General features: G+C 37.1%; 2 protein-coding genes across 7 annotated transcripts in view; one reads left to right on the top strand and one right to left on the bottom strand.

The window, feature by feature from the left end:
• PHYHIPL (phytanoyl-CoA 2-hydroxylase interacting protein like) overlaps positions 1–1,923 on the top strand; it is a 55,009-nt gene extending 53,086 nt beyond the window's left edge. For 2 of the 3 annotated variants that reach the window (XM_015865995.2, XM_015865994.2), the window contains exon 5: positions 563–1,923. In XM_015865995.2, the coding sequence (XP_015721481.1) occupies positions 563–1,097 (535 nt within the window). In that variant the 3' untranslated portion in view covers positions 1,098–1,923. The remainder of the gene's footprint in view (positions 1–562) is intronic. The other variant, XM_015865993.2, reaches the window with a different exon arrangement.
• The window catches only part of FAM13C (family with sequence similarity 13 member C), a 37,545-nt gene continuing 20,729 nt past the window's right edge, over positions 1,301–18,116 (bottom strand). For 2 of the 4 annotated variants that reach the window (XM_015865987.2, XM_015865989.2), the window contains 8 exons: positions 16,503–16,713; positions 15,606–15,744; positions 14,850–14,931; positions 12,494–12,705; positions 6,909–7,004; positions 5,541–5,740; positions 4,326–4,427; positions 1,301–3,518 (listed from right to left, as the gene is read on the bottom strand). In XM_015865987.2, the coding sequence (XP_015721473.1) occupies positions 3,395–3,518; positions 4,326–4,427; positions 5,541–5,740; positions 6,909–7,004; positions 12,494–12,705; positions 14,850–14,931; positions 15,606–15,744; positions 16,503–16,713 (1,166 nt within the window). In that variant the 3' untranslated portion in view covers positions 1,301–3,394. The remainder of the gene's footprint in view (positions 3,519–4,325; positions 4,428–5,540; positions 5,741–6,908; positions 7,005–12,493; positions 12,706–14,849; positions 14,932–15,605; positions 15,745–16,502; positions 16,714–18,116) is intronic. The other 2 variants (XR_001555951.2, XM_015865988.2) reach the window with 2 other exon arrangements.

The following is an 18,116-nucleotide window of genomic DNA, read 5'->3' as shown; positions in this document are numbered from 1 at the left end:
CTCTCCTCTCACCCTCTCTCTCCTGCAAAACAGAAAGCCAAACAAAACCCACCACCACTGTCTTGTGAAATAGAGCTTGAGACAATAATTATTGAAATGGCCAAGAAAGTCTTTAAAGTCTGAGTCAAATTAAGTTATGCTTCTGAGGAATTTGGAAATAACAACAAAAAATCAGACGTGGAGGCATTTCTGTGTTGATTAGGAGTTTTCTCACATTGCTATGAGCAAACTGGCTAATTAGAGATATCAGTGCTTTGGAGGCTTTTTTGTTTGTGCTATTCTTTGCACTGACCTAATAGCCACAGCTCTCAGCTGACGGAAAATGCAGACTGGAAAAGAAGGGCTTTTTTCTCCTTGAGCAGGAATTATTCCACCTGAGTGAATCTGGCTTCACTTGATTTTCTTGGTTCTAAAATCATGACGCTAACCAGAGTTCTCAGAGTTCTAATGATTTTCCTTTGTGTTCCTTCAGTACTGTTGCAAAATAGAGTGCCGTAAATGAGTCCTGACTTACCATTCTTGTTATGTTACAAAATAAACAATACCCATCATCCATTTGTAGAGAGCACCATGGGAATGCTATGCAGCCCTCTGTTAAGGATAACAGTGGCAGCCATGGCTCTCCAATCAGTGGGAAGTTGGAAGGCATCTTCTTTAGCTGCAACACTGAGTTTAACACTGGGAAACCACCCCAAGATTCACCTTATGGAAGATACAGGTTTGAGATTGCAGCTGAAAAACTCTTCAACCCAAATACTAACTTGTACTTTGGAGACTTCTACTGCATGTACACAGCTTACCACTACGTCATTCTTGTTATTGCCCCTGTCGGATCACCAGGAGATGAATTCTGTAAGCAGCGCCTTCCTCAGCTAAATATAAAAGATAATAAATTTCTGACCTGTGATGAAGAAGATGGAGTAATGGTTTACCATCATGCCCAGGATGTTATTCTGGAAGTAATTTACACTGATCCTGTGGATCTCTCCCTCGGCACAGTTGCAGAAATCACTGGTCACCAACTAATGAGCTTGTCTACTGCAAATGCAAAGAAAGATCCCAGCTGCAAGACCTGCAATATCAGTGTTGGACGTTAAAACTTCCCTCATTCCTTAGGAACCTTCAGACCTCTGTTGTCCATTTCCATAGTCAGCCAGTTTTGTCAGAAGCATGCACATGCCGCTGTCACCGAGAGCAAACATGAGTCTCCAAACTCTCCAAGTAGCCTTTTTAGTATTTCTTCTCCCTCTCTTTCCCTTCTGTTCCTCCAATGCTTTAAATGATTAGAAGTCCTGGATTGTTTTTTTTTCTCTGGCAACCATTTATACTTAGATGCTGCAAAAATTGTTTTCTGTTTCTTGCCAAACATAACAAAATCCTATATAAACTGCTTTAGCAAAATAAAAATAACGGCTTATAAATGGTGTTTAAATATGCATTCATTTTAACTACTGAACAAATACTGGGATAACTCCAAACAGCATGAAAGGTTGTAATTGCAGCATGATTTAAATTTCAAAGCCTAGAAATGTCAGCACTTCCAACGTGTTGTTTGACAGTGTTATTTATGTTATTTATATTAGCTAACTGAAAACAGAAACTGTGTCTTGACATAATAAATATAATAGAAAAATATTTTATTTGTACTGTTGTATAAAATATTATACAATCATATAGAATATATAGATTACGTTTTAATATCAATTGTATACATATGTCATGAAATCATTTTCCCTTATCAAAGATGTAGTTTGTAAACTTCAAATAGCTCTGTATCTGTTCCTGTTGCTCTAGATGACTTTAATTAAAACAGATTTATGAAGGAGACCATTCTGATTCATAAAATTCGAGTTACAAGTTATTAAATCGGTACAGCAAAACAACAAACCTCAGAAATAAAAATGTCCTTTTATAGTCATCGTACTTTTTCCTCCAAGCTACTTGAAAATGTGTACGTCTTCAAAAACATGCCCCATCATCACATACAATATAAATACAAACGTGGTTGGTACATAATAGGCTTTATAAAATGAAATTTTTCTTACCAAGATAGATATAAAACAGGTTCCTTATACTATATGGTCAATACAAAATGACAGTTAAACCCAATACACAAAACGTGTTTTGACTTACACACATCCCTTTTCTTCTTCTCTCATTCTTTCTTTATGCCTGGGCTAAGTATTTCCCAGAATCCCTGCTTTTCATTTCTAGTACAAAAATGCTGATAATCCTTGCATTAACAGTTCACACTAATGACTTATCACAAATATAGGGAAAATTTCCATAATATTACAAAGTCTGGACCTCTGAAAGTTAAGAAAGATGTATAATTTGAATGGAAAAATATCTTCTTTATAATCTGTTTTATAGTAAACAAGAAGTCTAGTTTTCCTCATCAGATAGCTGTGGCACTCAGTTATACACCAGGTACTTTTTTCATCTATCCAAAATATCTTAGTGTAATGCAATAATCTAATCTTTATATATATGCGGCAATTTATACAACACAGGAAACAAATAACGACATTGTAAAAAGTGCATGCTTCTAAACAAGCTTTGGTAATCAGAAAAGCAAACATTATAGCATCAGGCAAAATAAAGTGCAAAAGTTCAATATGGAAATAAAAATTAGCATATAATCGGTCTATTTCTCAAATACCATAAGCCAGGTCCTGTGAATCATAATGAAAAGGACGGCATCCAGTACCTTCCTGGTAAACTTTACCTGTCCTGGTAAACTTCCTGGTAAACTTTACCTGTCCTGTTTTGCCAAGTGCTTTCTCTTATTCCTGAAAAACAGTAATTCCATTTGGTGGTTGTGTCTCCTTCCTCTATATCCTGTCATTTTTTTTCCCCCTTGAAGCTACTGGAATTAAGTGGCAACTCTGTCTTGAAAGACAGAATTTGTTGTTTTAAACTTACTTGTGTTTCTTTTAATCTAGTGGACCAATCAGCACACTGAGAACCAATAGGTATAGTTTTCATTATACTGCATGTTAATTCTGTTTAAAGAAAAACCACGCAAAAGCATGTGGTACATTAATGTGTTCTAAGATGTACTAATAACCTGGAGAGCATTTCCTCACACTTTTTAAACCTATAAACAGGTCAAACAGAGAGTCAACATTCTCACAGTGCACTTCAAGGCTTCAAAGGAAAAATATATATATATATATATATATGTGTACTATATATAGTTCACTCACCCGTGCTTATATTCTCATATATTGCTGTCATTCCTCATCCCAGCTTTTAGTATTGGTAAAGTGCATCAAAAAATCTCAGCGTGTCAAATAATTGTGCAGCTGACCAAGACCTGTAAAACTACTGTTTTGTTTCTTTTGTTATTGTTTGATTTGCTAGAGAATGATAGCACTGCATTGTATTCATTTCATATTGTTTTGGAAACATCATGCTTACTGATGAGAACCTCTATAAGCCTGATTTTGGCTTTTGTGTGCTTGTATTCCGAGTATTCCTCTGCCATTGGTATGCGATCTTCCTTTAGAGGACTCCTATAAAAAGCAAGCAGAAGTACCGTCACTTTTATGGATTAAAGGAGAAACAGTCTTTAAAATTAATTTTGCAATAACTAAAGAGGTTGGAGTCACAAATGCTTGTATTTTTTCCTAACAGTAGGCTACTAAAGGTAACATGCAGGAATGAAACAACAACAAAAAACCACTAATAGAAATGAAAGGAATTGGATTTTAAATATTAACAAGCTTCTCATATACACCACGACGTTTTCTTTATCATCAGCTATGCAAGTGTAATTACTTCATTCTGAAATATGCAGGAAAGTTATTAAGCAGCACTTTGAAAAACGTTACTAGCGCATATCCCCTGCAGTTTTCAGCAGACAAGTGTGTTAAATGATAGGAAGAATATAAATACAGAATGAAAAGTATCTGATATTTCCGCATGAAGGAAACAGCGTTTTCAGTGTTTATATCTGCCCTTTTAGATATGGTCAAACTGCTCAGTTTAGTCCCTAAAGATTGACTTCTTCAGAAAGGATTCTCTGTGCCTCAGGAAAGATCCCATGGTGAAACAAACACTGGGCAGTTAATGCCCATTACAAGCATGTCCTGGGAAGATCCCAGATGTAGAAGGCAATCAAGGGTGCCCACATCCCAGAGGAGCTTAGCAAGGGGCTGGTCACCTTAGCAGAGACCAGACACCTCTGTTTTATCTTCATGTCCAAGTCTGCAGCTCCTTTGGTCTGCCCACATTAAGAGAACCTGTTCTCATAGAAACAAATGCATCTACATGGATACCCAAAGAAAAGGGGGAAGGCATTTGTCAAGTTGGTTATTTACCTCCCTGTCTGCTTATAGAATTGTTCTTCAAACTCTCTTAAAGCTTTGCGGAGCCTTTTCTTGTCTGCTCTTGTTTCTCGGAGATGTTCAAGCAGAACAGGCCTGTAAAACAGAGACAAGACGATGAAACCCCCATGTGCTCTGAGTGACTGTAAAAGCCATGGTTTTGCTAACAGGCAGACCCTGCTGTGGGCAATGGTGGATGTTCATCTCAGTGCCTCAAGGTATGACAACGTATCCCACCAGGTATGGATATGGCAGTTGTACAAGCATATGTGATTAAACACTTATGTTCCTTCCTGTTTACTAATGCTACGTCTCACTCTTCTAATACAGGTAGTGACTGTGAACAACATGGTAACAAAAGCCTTTGGGATTAGTGTTTGTTAGTGGTCTATGTCCTTCATGGACAGGGCTCAGTGGCTCACCACAAACTCTTTATGTTCATTCTGTCCCTGAATACAGTCACACTGCCAAGCCATGCACTGAAAAGCAGCTGTCATTAAATATTACTGTGATTCAGAGGAACTGCTAATCGTACCCAGAATCAACTTCTTATTTTTGAAGGACATGTTTTAGCTGGTATTATTTGGACAGTAAGGGTTTTTGGTTTGGTTGTTTTTTTTTTAAGCAGAGTAATACTTTCTTTTGTTATGCTCTATCCTTACCAATTGTTTTTGTAAGAACACAACGTGAAGAAATATATCACAGCATTTGAGCACAGAGCTGCATCCATAGTTGTGTTACATAGGAAGACTTCTTTTTTTTTTACTCTCCATTTTTGTAGTGCTTAATCAGTTTCATTCTGCTTCTCAGAGATACAATGAAAACACAAGAAAAATATCCTGTAAGCTATGAGAACAGGCCTGTTCCTAGAAGGCATATTCTTTAACAAGTGATAACTGAGTAATAACAGCCCTTGTGTATCTCGAGACCTATCTCATGCAACCTGGAATTTTTAAATGCAAATCTTGTGGTGTTTTTGTTTTGTCTTTAGTGGAGAGCAGGAGGGCACTGTTAACATTCCAGGGCATCCAGACACCAGTAAATACACTTCTGTGAGGAATAAAATTATTTTTGGCCTTCTCATGTCCACGTAGCACATACTTCTTTCTCCTATCTAGGAAGTATGTGTCATGCATTTACAAGTTGTGCTTCATTTGTAAAGCCTATGCAAAGCAGTAAAATATCTATGACTAAAAAGACAGAACTCACATGGTCGCCTCATGTAAATTGGACATAGATAAGGCTGTTTGTCTTAAAATTTTCTTTTCATTTGGAGGTGAGACATATTCAGGCTCACTCTCCTCCTGAGAGTAACACAGGTGCTCTTCGACAGGGATGCAAGATATTGGACCAGATGATAACTCATGGCTCCTTTGCGAATGGTCTTCATCTGAGTCTTCTTCTTCCTGCTTGTAAAAGATAAAGCATGATCATATTAGTCATTTACAGAACAATGTAACAGTTACTAAGATGACAACACAAAGAATTGGGCTATAATTTCCTGGATGCATTGACTGAAATATCACAGATATTGCAAATTCTACCCAGGGCTACTTGAAAGTGTTCCAGAGCACTCTTGAGGGGCTCATGAGCTGCTGGTTACAGTTCATATCTCAACAGCACAGAAAGCAGACCTGTTTCTGAGTAGCTCCAAATATCAATTTTCTGTTTACACAAAAGCATTTACAAGTTGAAAAGATTTAGAGAGCATTCTGCTTTTATGCAAGCACTGCTGGAACTTGTACTCCTCTTATTTACTATTTAATGCATTTATTATGCCTGGAAATTATGACTGTAATATGCACGGTGGGTAGGTAGAGATTTTACCTATGGTTTTATAGCTACAAATGTTAACTACCAAAACAGAGCAATGTTGCTGTCTTCCCCACATTCCTTCATCCCTAGAAGAAAAGCTGGGCTTTTAAATTGAGTGCTTAAACATCAAGTTCTGTGGAGCAAAACTAATAAGTAACACAAGAGACCTTTCAGTTAATTTTGAAATGAAATATCTGTGAGCACATGTACAATGATTTCAGCTGGGATTTTCAAAGAAATCTAAAGCTCCATTAGCATTTATCAAGACAATGGTTGGTCATTTTTTGAAGCAACCCAGACAACTTCAAAATGGCCAGACTCCACTCTCCTTACAGAGAGACCAGCTGTCACATGACTTCTACATGTTATTAAATAAGTACAAGTGATATTTATGTTCCACATGCTTAATACAAGCCTTGCAATAAATAGAGCAGATATCTATGTTAGGATAGCGCTTCATTGTCATTTTATGTTGCTTACATCAACTGTAGTAGGAAACTCATGACAACCTTTGATCTCTTGCCCAGTGATTCAAACCAGCTGCCTAAGGAACCATTACCTTGTGTTATTGACCTCTGCTACAGCTGGAAGTTGAATTTTACAGATTATTCCATCTAACTAAAATATTAACACCCTGTTTTAACTAATGAGCAGATTATTCAAATAGCACTGGCTATACTGCTGCCACATTGATGTGCAGGCACAAGTCAAACTCATTTAGCATTTTATCTCAACAACGGCTACAAATTCTTTCCAACTTACAATTGTTGTGATCAAAGATGGAGTTGCAAGAAGTTTCTTGATAATTCTGTATCTGTCGTATAGAGGTTTCATAAGACTCTTTTCTTGTTTAGTTACCTGAGGAAAAATCATATTAAAATATAATCATCCAAAATTAAAAATGAAAAATAAATAATTATGTTTTTCATTTGATCCTGTAAAGCTGAGAAAAGTATTGCAAAAGTATGACCTGATGTTTATTTTGCTTCCAGGATCCACACAGTATCTCCAGCCTTTTCCTGCATGAAACTCTATTAACATAGATGCAGAGATTAAAATTTGCTTCTCTAAGATGCATCTTCTAACTGTGCAGTCTGCAGACTGTCTATTTGCAGAAACAACAAGAGGTAAAAATGCCCCTATTCCATTTTTCTGCTTTAAATTCCTGACTGTCTGTGACCTTAAGTCAATGCTGTTTGGCACATCCAGGACTCCCGGATGGCTCCTTAGCACCGCTGACCATCTCTTTCCTTATACAGTTAGCATCTTCTTTCTTAGACTCCTAGAGATGCTTCTACCTTGGGAAGAAATACTCTCTCTAAGCCACAGGCTACAAAGCATGCTCTGTTATTCTCAATCTTTGCATCTTCAAATCTCTTCCATCTTTATACAGCACTAGTACGTCAGTTTCTTTCTTGTTCTGTGTGTTGTGGATATATATCCTGCATCTTGGTCATCAAAATCTGCAACTTCCATTCATGAGGAGAAATACAGGGCCATTGGAAATTTGTTTTTTTTACTTGATATTGATTTTTTTTTTCTTGTAATGTAAACTAAATTCATAAAACAGTAACATATATATATGAAGATTAGTCTGAAGTGTTGATTATGGAAAGTTAATCTAAATATGTTTAATTTCTGAGTCCATAAATAGTTCGTAGAGAACTTACTCATCTTCCCACGGTATACTTACAGGCCATCCATGAATACTCTCAAAATATAGCAGACATTTCTGAAGACTGATTTTTTCCAGAACCATTTTCGTTTTTGGTCATATTCTAGTTTTAGAAGGTAAGATCATGAGCTAGGATTTTATGAAAATGATACAGGTAGGTATGTGTTCAATCATCTGTTCTCCCCAGTAAACATTAGCACTGAGTTCTGTTTCTGTCCACACTGAGGTTGAATGTTCGATGGAGATGTTCAAGGTGAGGCTGGATACGGCCCTGGTCAACCTGATCTAGCTGTGGTGTCCCTGTTCTTTTCAGGGAAGTTGGACTAGATGGCCTTCAGAGGTCCCTTCCAATTCTAAAGATTCTTTGATTCTATCTATGGCATTCCTATATTCTTCCCAGGATGCACGTACCTGCTTCAACTGCTGGTTTCCTTCCTCCTCTGCTTGATTTCTTATGCTGGGAGATGGAGAGCTCTTGTGCTCTCAGAAAGGTGTCCTTAAGGAGCTGCCAGCTCTTCCATTTCTGTGTCCCTAAGGACAGTTTCCCAGGGAATTTTATTCAATAATTCCTTCTAACAGATGGAATTGGGCTAATGAAAAAACATTGCATCCTTTTTGGAAAGCTTTCAGTGGTACCAACTATAGTCATATGTGATGTAGCAGTGATCTTTATGGGTTGCTGGATCAGAGCCTGTATTTTCTGGGGACATACTGGAAAACAATGCTATTTTTTAGATGAAAGGGAATAATAAGCAGCACGAGTTTGCAGCTGGATAGTGTGCATCTGTAGAACTGCTATGGAAAAGCTGCAGAAAATGCTTAACTAACAATGGGAGCAGATGTGGGCTTTTTCCCCACTCACACAGTCATTGCTCTGCTGCACTGATCACCACTCCCCCTGCAAGTGCTGAATTCCTTCTGCAGTGATGTTTCACAAGCAAAGTGCTTTTATTTTGTGATTTTGGAGCAAAAATAATCAGTGGTAGCAGAAAGAGAAATGTTGATATCTCAAAAATGTGATTTATTGGTGTTGGTGATTATATACCACTAGTGTTTTGTGCAGAGAGCACACTATTTAACTGCTATTTTTTTCTTACCTTCCCTCTGTTTTCTCTTCCAAAGAAAATCTTCTCCTAACATGTCCATATTTTCATGGGGGTTTGAAACAGCAACGAGCATGTGAAGCTAATGTAATTTTCCACAGAGTCTGCCAGATCATGACAGATCTCTACAATTAGGGTTTACTGCTAGAATGGAGCAGAGCTCCTCCACTGAAATGAAGTAATGCAAAGAATTATGGAGCTAGGGTTGGGGGACACCTTTCTCCAGGAAATAACCAGGTTTTTTATTGACAAATAGGAGAAATATTAGTTAGCCATTTCTTTTCAAATATCCATCAAATCCTGAAGAAGTAATGCTCTTCCCTTGCTATTAACTTCTGCAGGAACATAAGCCTTTTTGCTTGTTGTCCAAATGCAGACACAGGGCAAAGCCTCTGGTTCTTAGAGGTCTGCATGAGTTAATCACCCTGAAATTATTTGTCATTCTTATTAAGAGAAGAGCTGCTAAACTAGAATTGAGAAGTATTATACAACAGCTAACCGTATTGCTTATTTATAGTTCTGCAGTTGATACAAGATTCATTCTTTCTAAAACTATTACGCCTGAAGCAGCTGACTGCTTAACAGGAAACAGAGAATGATCATTAATATTGATTTTACACATGAGGAACAATCTCAAGAGGGTTTAGCATTTGGGTTTATTTCATTAGTTCATTTCATTAGCAATCTCATGACAGGTTTGTATTCAGCTGGGCTTAAAATGGCTGATAATTTCAGAATGAGAGAAGGCAAACTTCAGAATTGTCTCAGGCATCTTATGATTATAGACTGTGCACAGCAGCATGAAATTCAATGCTAACTAAATAAAAATACAGCTTCGTAGCTAATGAAAAGATTAACAGAAATAAGTCTATAATTAATTCAGATTTTGTGATTTGTTCTCTTTAGACATAGTGGATGGTTTAGGATTCTAAACACCTTTGCCTCCCACCTTCCTCACATTTTTTCTGGTATTTTCTTAGGATGACAGTTGAATATTTGATGAACAAAATAAGCCTCCAAATGACTTGATAACTTTGGGCTGAAAATGAACAAATCTCTGTTCTATGAATCCTATTGTCAACAGTCAGTGAAACGTTTACCAAACCCAGTTTCACAAGTCACATTCAACTCTGCATCTTTTTTAAAGACTCTCATTCTCTCATTTCTATTGTGGGGGAAAACAAGATAATCTTATATGGAAATGCTACCATTGCCCCACATCTTCAAAACGAAACAAACAACCAATCTAAAAACATTAAAACAATTAGCTCCTCTTTAGCTTACTATTAGTCCAGTTCACATTTTAGTAGATAATCTAAATTCTATACACAAAACAAAATATTGCACATCAAATTAACAACAGAAAAACCAAAGCTGCATGTAGCTTAAGAGAAGCTCTTGATCTTTTTTCTAACCAGCAGACATCCTTGGTTCATTTTTACGTACTCATTCCTGTAAACCTGTCTTCCCCAAAAGACCAGAATCACTCATAACTGAAAATCAGTAATGTTAATGTTAAGCATAAGAACCTTATGATATATATTATTTTAATATATAATATAATATAATATATATAATTATATCTATTATGTATTATATATGTATAATGCATAATATATAATAATATATAGTGTAAACATATATAATATTTTTATATTTATATATATATATATTATATATATATATATAACATAATATATATTATAATAGCTTTGTATAACTATTTTCAATCACCTTTACTGAACAAGGATAGATCTTTCAGGAAGAAAAACAGTTGAAATTTACAAATGAGTGGTTTAAAATAATAATAATAATCATCATCATCATCATTAAATTGTGCAGACATTTAATTTAGATTACAGCTCTGCCATTGCACGGAATTAATAAAAAATGGCATGGGAAGTGTAACCAGCTTACTCTTGTAATCATAAGAGTTTTTCTAGATAGGAGTTCCTCACTGACATCTGTTTTGGTATCAGCTGATCCCATTTTTTGCATAACAACATTTTTTTTAACCACTAAAACTGTTAACATATAGTCTGTACTGCTGGGACTTCAGACTACAAGCAGAACTGCATACTTTTGTTGTTCTCTCGTGTTTTCTTACAAAGAAGTTATGTTTGTGAAACCCTTTTCCTCACATGATTTAAAAAATAGTACTCTATAAAAAGGAGGAGTTAAAATGTCATCCATCTATGCAAAGCTCTAAATCTCAGCTGCAGGAGTATGTACAGTTTGCACAGTTCTAATTTTAATACAGTAACTGGTTGTTAAGAACCAAGAAAACAAAACAAATCAAAAATTACCTCTGCTGGGTACTTTCTGCTATTGAAATTGATCCTTAATCATTTCTTAGTCTTACAATATTCTAGCGTTTTCTTTAGTGTATTGTTCTTTCTCCCTTCTCTTAGGCTTTCTCCCTCTCACCATCATCCCCATTTTCCTTTCAGCAGCCAGAATTCAGATGTTTCTGACAGCTCTGAGATTTCAGGTATCTTTGGGAACAGAATTTGTCATCTTCCTTGGTTACACCGTGCCAGGCATAGCAACATCATTTGACAGCAGAAGTAGGAAAATGAAATAAAGCAACACAAAATAAAATAAAATGAAATAAATAAAATGAAATAAAATAAGCCTTTTCATAGACAGTATGTTCTGTGGAACAGCTTTATACAGATCCTAAAATATGCCAGTAGCATTCTGTACAGAATTTTAACATAGATATTAATTTGAAAGAATAATTCAATCTGCATCTACACAAGTGCATTTCATGGGATATTATATCTTCTCTTAAATTGAGAAGAGTAATCAAGAATGTAGAAGAGCAGAGGCAATACAAATGCAAGTAAATGTAACAGTATCACAGGGCAAAGCAGCCTGGATGGTTGTGCTGCCCACGTGACATCAATGCAGGGCTATCAACTGGACAGATGTTTTCATCATTACCCAGGTGAAAGGGGATCTTTACTGTCCAAATAATTTCACACATGTTCCTAATTTCTCTACTTCAGAAACATTTGGGAGAGATCCACCAAACAGACCTGCAGGTTTATTGTCTACTAGGGAGGCCTCACGGGTCCTGTGCAGGAACCAAAGGTGAAGTCACCCTGTCTGCTATTAATGGCTTGTGTACATTTGAATTCTGCAATGGAAGACTCAGCAAAACACAGTTTTTTACACCAGTGAGGACTGACTTAGTCACTGTCAGCCAATGGCCCAGGAGCCAGAAAAGCCTCCCAGTGTGTCCACAGGGAGCCCTTTGAGTGACTGAGTGGGTGGTTCAATGGGGGAAAGTCTTGGTCCCTCATTACAGCAAAGCTTCTGTGGGCTCAAAATAGGATTACATTTGCTTTTACCTTTTTTGATACACTGAAAGATGCTTTTCTCATGTATGTGGCCTCAAGTAGGTGAGGCTGGCAAATAATTTTTTACATCCATCTCTGAGTAAAAAGTGTTTGGCACTACTTGTAAAAATAAAAACTTCACCTCACAAGATGCGTACCCACCAGCATCAAATATCTGCTTCAGATGATGAAGTTCTAAAAGAAACAACCAGATTTGTTAATTACCTTAATAGTCTCAGGAATGTTGAAGTGTTGTCTTTTCTCCTTTAATCGGCTCAATACGTTGTCCATGGTTTCTTCTGCTGAAGGAGCTGGTTCCATGCTTGTGGCCTCCTGTGTCCCAGTCTCTGTGGAGGTCCCACTACTTTCACTGTTATCATTTCTTTGGGGTGCTCTGGAGGTACAGTTTTGCTCTTCTGACATTCTGAGTTTCAGCTCTGAAAGGTAAATTATTTACTTGTAAATAGGTGAGAAATATTTGCAAACAAGTTTCCTTTAATACTATAAGAAGCAAAGCATCCAGACTTCCCACATGCAGTTATTATAGTGCAGCTGTTTAGGACAGTAACTCTGCTTTGCTTCAACGTTTTAACATGTGTCCAGATCAGTGATACTTAGCAGAAATCACAGTTATCTCTCTTTTGCCTCCTAACAATCTTTGACATAAGAGCATTAATTATGACAGAGTAAGATTGGAAAGGGACTGGTTTAATGAGTGAAGTCAGAGTAGGGATCAGCAAAGGTTTGCAGTGGAAATTAGAATGGGAAAGTGACTGAAAGGTTTATTTTATTTATTTATTTTTCTTTCCGTTCTGTTTTGGTTGGGTTTGTTGCTGTTTTGGGGTTTTTTGGTGTTCTTTTTTTTAGGGGGTGGGTGGGCAGGGAGCGGAGAGTGGGAGGTTGGAGGGGAGGAGAAAGGAGGATTGGTAGCAAAAATCTCTCTCCCCCTCTTCTCCTCACCCAATTCACATTTGTCTAATACCTTTAAATGATCTGATGCCCAGGATAAGTGCCCAAGCCTGCCGTAGGGATTGTTCCCTAAGGATGCAGTCCTCTACAGCCATTTTCCTAGAGAAGGTGCCATCTGCCCCACTCTTAGCACTGTCCTGCTTGCTTGCCCCTCTGTACTTTTGCATAAGTGTAAGGGAAACTGCTGCTCACAACCTGAACCTCTGATTAACCAACTGAGGCAAACAATGAGTCAGCTGTGGGAGCACAGTAATTCAGCTGTGCTCATAGAAGGGGTGGAGTTTGACTGCACCTCTCCTAGATCCTATTTAAGGGCTGGCCTCCGCTAAGGCATCTCTTTTTGAAGATTGCTGCTTTGTGGAGTTTTTGTGATGAGCTTCAGCATTGGTGAGCATCCATCTCAACTGAAGGCCGTAGCATTGGTGAGTCTTTTCTTAGATACCCTCTGGCTATTTACTCTGTAATCACAACTATACACTTGTATTATTCCAACTATACAATAAGAAAGAAGGCAGAAAGTAAAGGCCTTTCTCTGAGAAGTGTTTTAATCAGTCCTACTCTTCTCTAATACAAAATAAAACATCAACATCATTTCCAGAGGCTGCATTACCATCCCAGCCAGGCTGCTTTGCTTAAAGGACTTCAGTCTGCAGAGCAACACATGAGCCAGGCATCAGAAGACAGACAAGACACAGTGTATCTTAGCTTCCTAGTCAGCAGCTGGTCTGGATGCAAGAAATATGTATTAGCTTGACACTAAGGCAACAGGCTGGAGCTGCACAGGACAATAAGGGTGCTGAATTAAAGGCTGAAGTAGCTCCAGTCATATCTGACTGGTGCAAGACCTAGTATTTAGTGGAGACCATCCCAGAAGAAATGTACCAGAAGATGAGTTTTTAATTCTTTACTACAATAACACCTTCGGTATTCAAATGAGATATAAAATATAACACTAGAATTTAATTAGTAATGTGAGTCCTTTTATAATGAAAAAGAACTTTTAGATAATTTATAAATAGCCTTTAGATAATAAAAATCAATCAATCCTGGTTGCATTCTCCCTGAAGGCAAGCATGTGATATACCTACAGATGTTCACAGGGCTGTGTGTAGACAATCAAGGGCAAAATGTGACCCCCAAAGACCAAATCAAATATCAGGGAAAGGTCTGTTTCTACAGTCAAATAAATAAAAGCTTTAGAATTGCATAACCTCAGTCAATGCTGTTGCTAAGAATCTTTTAAATTTGCAGTTCAGTATTTTACATTAATTCTAGTTATCTTAGGCCAGCAAACAGACACTTGGAAAGTACTCCAAATAACATTGCCTTTTACATGAATGTTGGTATTTATGAAGGACAGATGATGTATTTTTCCCCCCTCTTCTTGTTGACACGTTGTGAGTATCCAATTGACTTTGATCCCTGCTGTCAGGAAATCAAGGCAAGTCATGTCACTTAGTATCTTTGTTGTCATTAGGATACTTACTGTCATACAGTAGAGAAAAACAAGCAGAGCACAAAGAATAGAGAACTAATTGTAAAATAGTCCAGGTACACTCGTGCTGCTTCTAAGTGCTTCAGCACTAAATTGAAATGACTGGCTATTACGTACCTTTGAGCTGCTTACGACCTTTGGCCAAATCGTTCATCCATTTCAGAACTTCAGGATTGGAAGTCTTGTCACCATGTGAAGGCTGAGTATAAAGCACAAAGGAAGGAGGAAAAAAGAAGAAATTGAGGATTTTTCATTTTAGCATGGTCATAACATATCACAGACCTCCCTGTTTCATACTGTACACGTCCGTAGCATTGTGATGTGTTTACGTGCTTATGCTACGCTAATCACATTAAACAAACTAGCTTGATAACAAGCAATGATCTTGCATAAACTGCATAGCCTCCAGCATCTCTGCACCAGCAACACATCACAACTGATATTTCTCTAATCTCTTCCATCAGCTTCTATGGAGTTCTATGTTTTGGAAGTTCAAAGGGATCTTTGTAAAAGAAGGAATCTGCAAAGCAGAATGATGGTTTCCAAACAAATCACTTAACCATCAAGTAAATAATTGGCTTTCCAGCTTCTGAATCACTTCAGTTCATAAGCCTATCAGCTATGTTTAAGTGACTCACGCTTCTCACACATGTAGAAGATGCCTGTTTTATAATAAAGATAATACAAAGAAAATGCAGATTAGTCTCAGGACTACTGAATACACTGAAAAATGATAAAATATATTCCCTCATTGATAACTTTCCCATTTTACCAAAAAAAATCCTTCATCTCTTGCTGTTTACATAATTCCAAATACGCTGGAATTCCTGCCTTTTGCAGTATTTCCCTTTATCTTCTCAATGATGATCTTACCAGGTATTTTTTTTCTTGCTCAAACTTTTCTTCGTACTTCCTAATTTTTCTCTTGAGACTCTGAAGATGCTTGGTAAGCTGTGCTACTGTTTGGGGTTCTTTGCACTCTTCGCAGTTACATCTAGAAGAACTTCGTGGTCTGCAAAAGCCAAAAGCATAGTCGTTGTATAAAGAACAGCTAAAATGCACTGTGCCTTTTTGCAGCACACTTAACACTTTCTTAGCACATCAGAATTTATGCATAGGTTCTTTCACAGGTTAGAGGAAGTTTAGCTTTATGAAGTTAGCATGAAATAATTGTTTTTCCTTGGTGGTACCCCTACAATATGCTAATACGTTTCATATATATCTTTCTCTCTCTTTAATTTTTGAATTTCTGAATATTTTTCAAAATATAACTTCTAATTTTTTTATAATTACAAGTCAACAGGTTTGATTATTCTTTATATGCAGTTGACTGAACTATGTATGTATGCTTTTCAGTTAGAAACAACCATTACTTAAAAGTCATGATTTCTGGAGGTCACATATTGCTCATATATTCTATAACACTCGTATCTAGGAAATGACACAAGTTATAGATTTATTACAGGTGAAATCTGTAATATTTTGTACCTCAATAACCCTCTCTACGTTACATTCACTTAACAGAATAGTACTTAAATTTTAAATCTGTCACTGTGTAACTATAGATAACAAAGACTTGGAACAACGTTACACTGAGTTATTAGCGAAAAATGCTAGTTCCCATTTCTGGTATTTCAAATTCACCATGCCAAAATACACTACAACGTGACATTTTCTTATTTATAACACAGGACTAACTGAAAGGCCAATAGAGTCAAAGATGTTCAAAATGAATTTAAAATGCAGATATATTTCAATGTACTTCCTCACATCATGAAAGGTTGAGCACTTGGTGGAGAAGGGGCAGATTCTGGGTCTAGATTAAATCTCTGGCTTTGGCTAAAGATAGAGCAGCGTGGTGACAAAAGAGGATTGTCTCCATCAGTAATGTGATACAGCAGTCGGCTGGCTCCTAGGGAGCGATGTTCTTGTGGGCTGCTGTCCGTGTCATTCTGCCAGTCTCTATGGGCTGGTGAAGGCTCTAGAAAGGAAACACAAAACGCTGTGTATTAAAGGTCATTTGTTAGGTACATCTACTTAGATAAACAGAAACCTGTTCATATAGAAGGATTGAAAGTGCAAGCATTCAAAGTAAACATAGCAAGTATTCCAACAGAGTATCACAAGCACCTTAAACATAATACTGAGGGTGAGAAAATACAAAGGGCACTTGTAGGCTTAACGTACAGTGTCTTCTAAGTTCCAAGGGAGAAAGTGGGTAGATATATTTCTAACTATGGAGTATTATATAAAGATGGACAGTTTCCCAGACGAGAAACATTAATTAGACTTTTATAAATATTTGCTCTTGAGAGCCACGCTCCTGAAGCAGAAGATAAATATACAGAACAAGATTTATGTTGTGACTTTCTTTCCTTTGGTCAGTGGAAAGGCAGAACACAAACACTGTATTTCCTGATACTAAGAACCTCCAATCTTGTTTGTAGTTTGCTAATTTCATTAGGTTTTGAAATAACGTGCATATGAGTCTAACATTACACATGAAAATAAAAATAACAAAGCAAGAATATTATTTCACTGGACAGTATCCAACTGTTTTTGCTTTGCTGACTGTGCATAATCACAGTTTAGTCTGTCATGTGATAGTTACATGTGACTTCTGTGTCTATAAGTGCATTTACTTCAACAGCACCATCAATTATAATTACATTAAGCATTTTATCACAGTAAGACAATGTCGGTGATTATTAATTCTAACCTAGCATCTTTCTTCTAATTACCTCCTACTCTGTTGGAAAAATTCACCTCTAAAAGGTATGAGAGCAACTCCCAGAAGTTCTAAACAGAGCATGAGAACTAAATCCTCCCAAAGAGAGAGAAAGAAATCTGGGTGAAGCATAGACACAATATGGTACCAGTCACAGGAAGTTATTTACACAGACAACATACAGTGATAAACATAAAAGTGCTGGCAGTTTCTGGTAATTAATCTTCCCTGTTACATTTCCTATGGCCCCAAGAAAGGTCTTAGTCCCAAACGTATCGTACCCCAGATACACTGAATTGCTGTGTACGGTTCAGAAGTGCTCAATTATTCATGACAACTTATTCATTTACATGGCCATTTTTAATTACATTTTAAGGCTGTTGTCCTGATACCAGACCTGTGTAGATTCTAAACCAGACACTGTTGTTTTATGAGAAACAAGCATACTAACCCAATGTCTACATGCATTCATATGTCTGACCTAATTTCAGCCACTAATTTTGCTCAGACTGGGAAACACAGCCACTTGTAGTCAAGCTCATATGTTGCCCCTTAGCATGCATCTGCTTTGTGTCATTTATTCAGTCCAGCTTGCCACGGGCAAGAGGTCACCAGAGGACTCAAGGCCAGTGTCTTGTACCTTACAATAGGCAGTA

The sequence above is a fragment of the Coturnix japonica genome, chromosome 6 (genome assembly GCF_001577835.2).
Source record: "Coturnix japonica isolate 7356 chromosome 6, Coturnix japonica 2.1, whole genome shotgun sequence".
In the NCBI taxonomy this organism is placed as follows: Eukaryota; Metazoa; Chordata; class Aves; order Galliformes; family Phasianidae; genus Coturnix; species Coturnix japonica.
Note: the sequence above shows the minus strand (reverse complement) of the source record. Positions and strands in the feature narration are given on the sequence as shown.